This window comes from Condylura cristata, unplaced genomic scaffold (assembly GCF_000260355.1).
Source record: "Condylura cristata isolate star-nosed mole 26May11 unplaced genomic scaffold, ConCri1.0 scaffold00008, whole genome shotgun sequence".
Lineage (NCBI taxonomy): Eukaryota > Metazoa > Chordata > Mammalia > Eulipotyphla > Talpidae > Condylura > Condylura cristata.
Window position 1 is genome coordinate 3013252 of NW_004567109.1, and position 9508 is coordinate 3022759.

At 67.8% G+C, this 9508-nt stretch overlaps 1 protein-coding gene across 1 annotated transcript in view; it reads right to left on the bottom strand.

Annotated features, from left to right (window-relative positions):
- CASZ1 (castor zinc finger 1) overlaps positions 1–9508 on the bottom strand; it is a 32761-nt gene that overhangs the window by 3220 nt on the left and 20033 nt on the right. Inside the window, exons 8-15 of the mRNA XM_012722069.1 lie at positions 8832–8986; positions 8584–8706; positions 7478–7813; positions 5853–6051; positions 5002–5173; positions 3212–3363; positions 2963–3104; positions 4–671 (exon numbers count right to left, since the gene is read on the bottom strand). Of these exons, the coding sequence (XP_012577523.1) occupies positions 4–671; positions 2963–3104; positions 3212–3363; positions 5002–5173; positions 5853–6051; positions 7478–7813; positions 8584–8706; positions 8832–8986 (1947 nt within the window). The remainder of the gene's footprint in view (positions 1–3; positions 672–2962; positions 3105–3211; positions 3364–5001; positions 5174–5852; positions 6052–7477; positions 7814–8583; positions 8707–8831; positions 8987–9508) is intronic.

Here is a 9508-nt window from a genome sequence, read left to right on the forward strand (position 1 = left end):
GGCCGGGCCGGGCGAGGCGGCGGGCGGCTCGCCGCGCTCCTGCTTCTCGTGCTTGCGCTTGTGCGAGTCCATCTGCGACATGCCCACCACCGTGTGGCGGCAGCCCGGGTAGGTGCAGTGGAAGTGCGAGCACTTGAGCTTGTACTTGCAGTCGGGCACGGCGCAGTCGGCGCTCGAGCTGAACTGGCGGAAGCCGGCCGCGCTGATCACGTCCTGCTTGCCGTGGTGCTTGCGGTGCGCCGTGACCTTGGTGCTGTCCGTGCAGCGGAAGCGGCAGCGCAGGCAGTGGAAGTGCGTGCTGGTGCCCGAGAAGGGGCAGTCGGCGAAGTGGCAGCTGAGCGACGCCTTGAAGCGCTTGAAGTCGTCCAGCACCAGGTTGTCCACGCGGTCGTGGTGCTGCGCGTGCTTGTACATGTGCGTGCGCCCGCAAAACTTGTAGCCGCAGTTCTCGCGCGTGCAGTGGTAGTGGGTGACCTTGAGCGAGAACTGGCAGGCCGCGTCCTTGCAGTCCTCGTAGAGGTCGAAGCGCCGGAAGCCCTCCAGCATCATGCCCTCGTCCAGCATCTTGCGGGAGGACGCCGTCTTCCGCCGCTTGCCGAAGGGGGACATGTCCTCGATGATCCAGAAGCGCTTCTTGGCGCCCGACGCCGTGGGCATGGAGATGGTGTTCCCTGGGGAGGGCCGGGCAGGTCAGCGCCCACACCCCAGGGGGCCCCGGGCCCCGCCCGCCCGGGTCCCCGGCCCGGTGCGGCTGAGGCGAGGGGGGTGGCCCCCAGCCTCCCTCCCGCCGCCCCACCCGCCGCAGGCGGGAGCCCCGGGCCTCCGGGCCCATCGCGGGAGTCTGCCCCATGACCGAGGAGGGCGCCCCGGGGCAGAGCGGGGGGGGGGGCTGGGGGGGGCTGCTTCCTGACCAGTTGGAGTGGGAAGTGGGGACACGTCCTGGTGCTAATTGAAACTGAAGGGGGAATCTAGGTCGGCGGTGTAATTACCCGGGCTGGCCGGGGGCCAGGACGCCATCACGTGCCCGCCTCTAATGAGGGGCAGCCTGCTCCCGCCCGCCGGCTAACCAGGTTCCCAGGCGGCCGGCCTGGCTGCGCCCCCCGGCCCTCTCCCCGCTGGGACGCCAAGCGCCGCGGGCCGTTTGGGGTGGACCCCCCTTGCCAGAGCAGCACCTTCCTCTCCTTGATACCAGGGGGTTCTCTGCCGTCTGCAGGCTTCCTGCCCCTAGTGGGCGGGGAGGGGGCAGCCGAGCAGCCAGGCCCACGGCAGGGGCCAGCCCCCGGTGCCCCTTCCCGGCCACCGCCCTGGCTGAAGACTGCCTCTGCGGGCCTCCTGGGAGGCCGCAGCCCCGCGGCTGCAGAGGGAGGGGGCCCGGGCCTCCGGGAGAGGCACCCACGGCCGAGCCCCACGGGGGCGGGGATCCCCTGCGGGTCATCTGCTGCCGTCCCCGGCGTGTCTGGCCCCCCAGGCCACCCCGCCACACTGTCCATCTGGGGCACAGATGCAGCCACCATCCTAGCAGGTGAAGGGAAGCCACGGGCTATGAGGGGGACGGGGCACCTGGCAGGAGCCAGGGAGGGCCGGGGCCTGGAGCGACGGCCGTGGTGGTGGGCGGGGGGTTAGTGTCCGTGTCCGGCCGGGTGCCACGGACCTCAGCGACAGAACGTCCGGACTGGACGGCACCGGGACCCTCTGCCTTCGTCCTGGCTCTCAGTGCCAGGCGCTCAGGCACGCCTGCAGCAAGGGCGGGGCGTGGGCTGGGGGGCGGCCTAGGCCCAGGAGAGCAGGGCACCCCGCGGCGGCAGACCTGGGTCGGAGGGGCCCGCCTCTGCCATTCGCCCCGCCTTGGCCTGGGCCGTGGACACACCCCTGCCTGCGTGGCTCGGGACTGGGGTCTTAGGACCCTCACCTGTGCAGGCCCCGGGCCCAGCCACCTTCCTGAGAACAGCCTCTGCCCCTCCCTTGTGCCAGCTCCCAGTGAACCCCCAAGGGCGGAAGGGACAGGCTCTGGGGCGGGCGGGCACGGCCACCCTGGTCAGCTGCCGAGGCGGGTGAGGCCCGGGGCGCCCTGGCAGGCCACAGGAAGGGTCGGGTGCTGGCCCACAGCCGCACAGGCGGGCCGGGGCGACAGACACTGAAGAGGAGGCGTGTGCCAGTTACCTGCGGCGTCCTGAACTAGGGGGACGTCACTTTTTACGCAAGGTGGAGTGGCAGTGATGGGCGGGAGGCTGGGTGGGCTGCTGACGGGGCGGGGCGGGCCCCGGGAGGCTCTGAGCAGAGAGTATGAGAGACAGGCCGGAGAGAAGAGGCATGGGAGGGGGGGGAGGGGCGCCCGGAGGACGGCCGCTGAGAAGGCCGGGGTCAGAGGGGGCGGTGGAGCCACGCGGGCAGCCTCGTCGCCAGCAGGAGGAGGAAGAGGAGGAGGAGGAGGCGCCGGGCAGCCTGGAGAGGGTGGAGAGAAGCAGAAAAAAAAAGAAAACCAAAACAAAGAACAGACAGACAATAAAGAACCAAAATGAGAAACCCAATGGCAGCGCGAGTGATGTGAAAATACGTGGACAGATGAGGAGCAGAGAGGTGCCGCAGAGCAGAGGAGGGAGCCGGAGGAGAGAGACGGGCGCCGGGCCGGGTCCGAGGGCTGGGCCTGGCTGGGCCCTGGCCAGCCGGCGACGGCGGCAGAGGGGCCGGGGGGCGACCACCGGGCAGTGCCCGCGGGCAGCCCCACTCCTGCTGCCCATCCTGAGCGCCCGGGGAGGCGGCCTGGCCCTGGCCTGGAAGCTAAGTGCGGGGGAGGGCGGCCTCTGTGCCCAGGGCCCCGGCCAGCTGGCTCTCCTGGCCCCGGCGGCCCTCCGCTAAGCCGCTGGCCATGCACCTCCTATCCCGAGGGGCCCGACGGGCTGCGCCGTGGGAGGCGGCGCCTGGCGCCCGCCGGAAGCCCCGCGCCCCTCCTGGCCGCCCTCACCTGCTGCCGTGCTCTCGTTCCCCACGGGGGTGCTGGAGCAGCTCCGGTCCATGGTGGACGACCCCGAGGACACGGCGCCCGGGCTGCAGCCCGTGTAGTCCATGTACTCGTCGGTCTCGGGGTCCATCAGGCTCGGGGGGCCCTGAAAGGAGGCGGGAGCCCTGAGCAAGCTGGACTGGGCCGTGCCGCGCCGGGGGCAGACTGCCGGGGGGCAGGGGCGGGGCCGCCTCTGCCCGCCCAGGCGCTCACCTGGGAGGGGGGCACGCGGTCGAAGTTCTTCCCCAGCATCCTCCGCATGTGCTTCCGGGCGTGGGAGGTCATCTGGTGCTTGAGGAGGAAGGAGAACTGGCAGCCCTCCCGGATGCAGTGGAAGTGGCTGTTCACCTGGTTGTACTTGCAGCCTGCGGACACGGCCCCTCGCGTGAGCCCCCAAGCTGGCCGTGCTCGGGGCACTGCCGCCCGGCGGGCACCATTCTGGGCAGGGGAAGCGTGGCCGACACGCCAGCCGGGCGACCTCCACGGAGGCGTGCCTCGTCCCCCCGCGCCCACCCCCGCCCCAGGAGGCCCTGGGCCACCTGCTACCCAGCGTCCCTCGCCTGGCACAGCGGCACCGGACAGGGGCGGGCCGGCCTACCCAGGCTCCGCACACTGAGCAGTGCGTGGGGTCCCTTCGGTCAGCCACCACCCAGGCCACTTGTGCCCCATCTCCAGGAGGCCGGGGTCCTGCTACCCCCAGACTTCACTCATACATGGCAGCCCTCTGCCCTGCCCCCTCCACCCTGCTATGCTCTGGCTGAGAGTAAATGGAGTTGTGGGATTGAAACTGTATCAGCAGAGGGCAGGTGAAGGCCTGCCCGTTGCCATGGCTCCTGAGCTGGCCAGGTGTCTGGTATCATCCCTGGCTTTGTTTGGCCCAGCTACCACCAAAAACACCCAAAGTTGAGTAAATAACAGCAACACGGGACTACCCTGACACCTGTGAGCCAGCCCCGGGCAGCCTCGCCGCCAGTGTTGACAGTGGCTGCCATGGTTACCAGCCCTCTCCCAGGCCACGAATTCTTTCTAAATTAACACTCGAAGGAAAGATTTGTTTCCCTTCCTTCCTGGCAGTTGACATTGAGTGTCTCCCCCACCCCATGAGGCCTGCAGCAGACCCTCCCCCCCACCCCCTTCCCCAGCTCAGCCACAAGAGCCCTGGGGCCAGCCCTCCCCCTGCCCGGCCTGGCTCCACCTGCCTCCGGTTTCCAGGCTGAGCTGGGCAGGTTCCGGGCCCACCTCTGCTGGCCCAGGAAAATGTGGCTCCCCCAGGAGACAGGAGGCTGGGCTCTACCCTCAGCCTGCTGGCACTGGGACCCCTCCCCACTCCCAGGGCAGTGGGCACCAGGGACTCCCCAGGGGCACCTGTTCCGAGGTGGTGGGCTAAGCTCCCAGGAGCAGAGTTAACATCAAGGCCTCTGCTGCCCAGTTTGGGACCATTTGCGCACCTACTCTGGTCACCCCGGGTCACAGATGCCCTCCAGGGGCTCATCATCCCACCAGGCCCACAGCACTGAGCCTGGGGCTGGCCATGGGAGGACGGGAGACCCTCAAAGGCTCAGGCTGCCGTTGCCACCCCACTCCCTGCCCCGCTGCAGCACGGGGCCCCACACACAGCTCCTGAGCAAATGCATGGACCAGGTCGGTGCCTGGTTGGAGGCATGGAAGGAGATGCCGGAGCAGGAAGCCTGCTCTGGGAAGCCCAAGGCTTATCCGCCGCCCTCTTGAAATGAACGGAGGAAGACTTAGTCTAGGCTGGTTGCTGATGACGGGGCCCCAGGCCTTTGCTGGGGGGTGTGGGAGGCTCTGAGTCACCCCCGCCCCTTTATCTGGGTTCTCTGAGTATGGAGTGTTTTCCTAGTTTGACAACACCCGGCCTCTCCGTGTTTTAGAAAGCGGAGCCTCGTGTGGGAGCAGGAGATGGGTGCCAGCGAGGTGGCCCAGGCCAATGGGGCTGCCCACTGCCACCAGTCCCCCCACGCCCCACCCCCGGCTGTGGTTACCTAGCCTGCCACACTCCTCACGCTTGGTGAAGTATTTGAACCCGTTGGCTGCCCGCCGCTCGGCCTTCTCGTGCTTCTTTATGTGCCATGGCAGCTTGGTGGTGATGTTGGTCACAAAGTAGCAGCCGGTCCGGAGACAGTGGTAGTGCCCACGCATCCGGAACTCGCAGTGCTGCAGGGAAGGGCAGGCTGGCGTGACTGCCCTGAGCTCACACCTGCCCCGGGTGGCTGGGCTGTTGTGAGCCCCTCACACGTGTTCTTCCACACTCAGCATCAGGATGACACAATGTGTGACGACCTTTTACATGCTGAGGAGGAGTTTGCCTCATCTCTCAACTGGGACACAGTAACCTGGTGACTTGCCATCACTTCTAATCCACACTCAGGGCAGACATCACCAATCCCTCCCGGCACTCTTCTCTACCTCAGACATCACTAATCTATCCAAGCATTCTTCTGTCTGCCCAGATGGAGGCGCCAACTCCAGCTCAATACGCTCTGCCAGGCAGTCACCACCAGCCTTTACGGTGAGTGTCGAATCCGTCTTTCCCGTACGGGGCACGGACGGCTCCATCTCTATATGCCCAGTGGGACTAACTGAAAGTCCTAGGTTACAAGGAAAGTCTCAAAGGCAGAGGGGCACAGTGATGCCAAGTCACAGTGGCCACCCAGCACTTAGTCACCCTGACGGCCACCAGGGGCCCCAGGGCACACAGCGTCTTTCCAGAGTCTGGGGAGGCCAACTTAAAACAGGCAGGAGGAGCAGAGTCTGTGCCTGCAGGAGCGGACCTGGGCGCCGGCCTCCCTGCCCCACCCCGGGGGCCTCGGCTGCCCGCCCCCCGCGCACTGACCTGGTTGGGGCAGAGACACTGCAGGGAGTAGTAAGCGAACTGATCCCGCACATTCACCAGGTTGTTGTTGGGGTTGATGTGGTCCAGGCAGTGGGACTCGGCCTTGCCGGAAGTCTTGCAGACGTACTTGCAGTTCCCAAAGAGACAGTGGAAGTGGAACTTGTTGGCATACTTGCAGTCTGTCGCCAGGCAGGGATCGCTGGAATGAAACCACAGCCCAGAAGGTCATTGGCATTCCTGTGGCCGTCCCCACCGACGTGCTGACATTTGCTCATGCTGGGGTTCCGCTCCCCGGCCTCCCGAGGTGGGGTCAAGAGGAGTGACCCCTCTCACTCAACGGGACGAGTCAGCCCGAGGAGACTACAGATCCCAGCATGCACTCCTGTCCTTTCTTTTTTTTTGGAGCTGATGGTGCATAAGCAGGCTGCCCAGAGCGCTGCATGCTGGGACACGTAGTTTCCAAGGCCACACCTCAGGATTATAGATAAGGATGCAGCAGTAACTTCTGGGATATGAAAATAAAGGATGGTACTGCCAGCCCTGGCTGGCTGCCAGTGAGAGCTTGGCTGGCCTGGCATGGGCAGTGGCCCGGACTGGCTGGTTGACAGGGTGTGGACGGTGGGCAGCCCTCAGGGCGCTCTGCTGCCAGGGGGCCCTGGCCGGCGGGGACGTGTGCCTGGTGTCAGGTCCTTGCTGAGGCTCACGGCCACCGGGGCTTCTGGGGTTGATGTGGGGCTAAGGGCCCCCACCCACCCGGAGAACCCCCCCAGCCTGGCGAGTGTGGGTCGGCACGGGCGTGGCGTGGGCCAGGCCTGTGCCGGCTGCCGCGAGCTGCCGACGGGTCTCCCAGGCCCGGGCGGCGCTGGTGGCGCGGGGGCCCGGCTCTCCCCAACTGTCGGTGCTGTGGCCGTCCCGTGGCGCCGGGGCAGGAACTGGCCGCATCTGGGAAGCTAGGGGCTGCCACTCTGGGGCGGGGAGCTAGGAAGGGGAGCTGGGGGCGAAGAGAGGGGCGCAGGGGCCTTCCGTGCCGGGGCCCGGCCCCAGGTGCCCAGCGAGGGAGGACAGCGGCCACTCAGCGGTGTGTGTTCACATCCAATTTATTACGTTTATTGAGAACAGGAAGCCGCACACATACGATACAGAGTCACCGTTCTCGCCGCGAGGAGCCACCACCACCCAGCAAGGAGGGTCCCCCCCCTCCCCGGGGAGCTCAGACCTCTGTGCAGGGGGCGCCACCCCCACGCCTGCCTCGTGCGCAAAGACTCCGCGGGGCACGAGCCCCAGACCACAGGCGGCCTGGAGGGAGCTCAGTCCCTCCGCGGGGGGCCGCCGCTCGCAGCCCCTGGCCGGTCCTCACGGTGTTGGCACTGGCCTCTGGGGCAGTGGCTGCCACGGCCGCCACCTCCCGGCGCCCCACGGCCTCCTGCTCCGGGAACAGCAGGGGGGCCGAGCAGCAGCGTCTTTGGCTAGAAGGACATCCCCTGATGCCGGGTGACTGTGTCCCAGAGAGGCTGGGGACAGCCAGGGCTGCCTGCAGAGCAAGGCGCAGGCCGGCTCGCCGCCCTCACTAGCACCTATCCCGGACACGCGGGGGAACGGGGCTCCCGGCTCATCGAGGGACTCACTTCTCCTGGAACTGGAGGAATCCGGGTTTGACCTGGGGCTTGGCGTTCTCTAGAGAAGTCGTTGCCAAGGGCGAAGTGGGCAGGTGAGGCACTGACGTTGGAATCTGAGGCATCTGGGGTATGGTGGAAGCCAGCTGCTTCCAGGCCAGCAGGGTGGGTGTGGAGGGCACCGTGGCCGGGCTGGGTGCGAGCCCCTCCAGGGAGGAAGCCGCGGCCACGCTGGCAGGCGGCGCCGGAGGGGACGAGGGGGCCAAAGACGGTTTGGTCTCGGCCGCGGCCGGGAAGGGCGCCTCCGAGCTTCCTTTCGCTGCTCCTCCCTCCGTCCGGAAGTGGAAGCTGCGGGAGGCACACGGGCATCAGGCGGAGCCGGAGGGCCCGGGCAGGGCGGCCCCACCTGGCGGGGCGCCCGGGGGCCTCGCGTCCCCTCCGTGGCCCAGCACGGGCTCCGCAGGCTGCCTGCGAAGCCGAAGCCGGACACAGGACACAGGCCGGAGAGAAAACGGCCGTGTCCTGTGTCGGGGGCTGGGAGGGGCCCCGGCCTGCCTCGAGTACCTCACAGCCGGCTCTTGGCAGGGCAGAGCCTGCGGGAAGCCTGGCCTGCGGCCGAGAGCGGGGAAGAGCTGCCCTAAAGGCCCGCAGCAGGTCAGGGTTCACCTGTAACAGGTGCTGGGCTGGCTGCTTTTCAGCTTGAGGGGTTTACAAGCAAGGCCCTTATTTCTAGGCCAGAGAGAACCTCTGCAAGACTGCGGCTTGGAGCGGCCTGCACCGGGGCCCCAGCCTCGGGTCAGGGCCGGTCCCCGGCAGGACACGCTGGCCGTTGGGTGAGTGGCTGCCGCGGCCTCGGTGCCAGAGCACCTGCCGTCAGGTTTCCAGGTTCGGGTGGGGCCAGGGTGGGGCTCAGGCAACCCAGCTAGGGGCTGAGCTGGTGGGGGACAGGTCTCGCCTTTTGGGGGAGCAGCACCCTCTGCGAAGCAGCAATTCAGCTGCTGGGTCTGGTGGGAACAGCCAGCGGGCCCCCCCCGGAGGGCAGGTGGGGCCTGTGCAGCCTTCAGCCTCCCAGCGCTGAGCGGGCTGATGAAGGCGCCCCCAGCCCAGCCCCCACTCACTTGGCGTGCTTGATGGCCCCGTCCAAGGTGCTGAAGAGAGCGCCGCACTCCTCCACCACGCAGTGGAAGTGGGCCTTGTGGAGGAAGTCGCACTGGGCGTCGCAGAAGTCCTTGGTGCCGAACCTGGCCGGAAGGGGTCGGGTCAGAGGGCCCCTGGGGCTCCGGGGCGGCAGGCGGGTGCGGGGGCTGGGCACTGGTCTGCGGGCTGAGGGTGGGCTGCTGCCCCGCCGCCCCGGCGAGCCCCTCACCTCCGCAGGTACACCTTCCAGGGCTCTGACAGCTTGTCCTGCACCAGTGCGTTCACGGCCTTGCCCAGGAAGGGCGAGGACTCCACCGCGGGGCTCCCCTCCACTTCTGTCTTGATATTCAACAGGTTGCCAAGGTTGGGGTTGCCCTGAGACATCTGCAAGGGGGGGCGGGCACTTGCTTGGGGCCAGGGGGCCGCAGGACACAGACGAGCTACCCTGGGAACAGCGGCTGCCCCGGCCGTCGGAGCGCCCAGGCCGCTGTGTGCGGGCCACGTGGAGGGGAGGAGGCCCGGCCTGCTGGGCTTCAGCTCTCCAGGGTCCACTCGAAGGGTGCCCCACGCCCCAGCCCTCCCCGGCTCCGCCACACCAGCCCCTTGCCGCCGGGACCCATCACTCAGGCCGAGGCAGAGGCTCGGGCACGCGCTGCAGCCCATCTCCCCAGACTTCTCGGCTCCCCAGTTATTTTCCTGCCAGAAGGTTTTCAAAAGAAGTGCAGGAGGGGGAGGGATGGGGGGAACCCCTACGAATTCCCTGAGAACAAGAGAAGGCACACAAAGGCTGTGCAGACACGAGGGAGGGAAGCTCATGGGTGAGATCAAGACAGGTCTGGGGCAGGCGAGCAGGGAAGCGGGGAGGGGAGCCCGTGAAAGCTGGGCCCACGCGGGCACGGGGCTCCC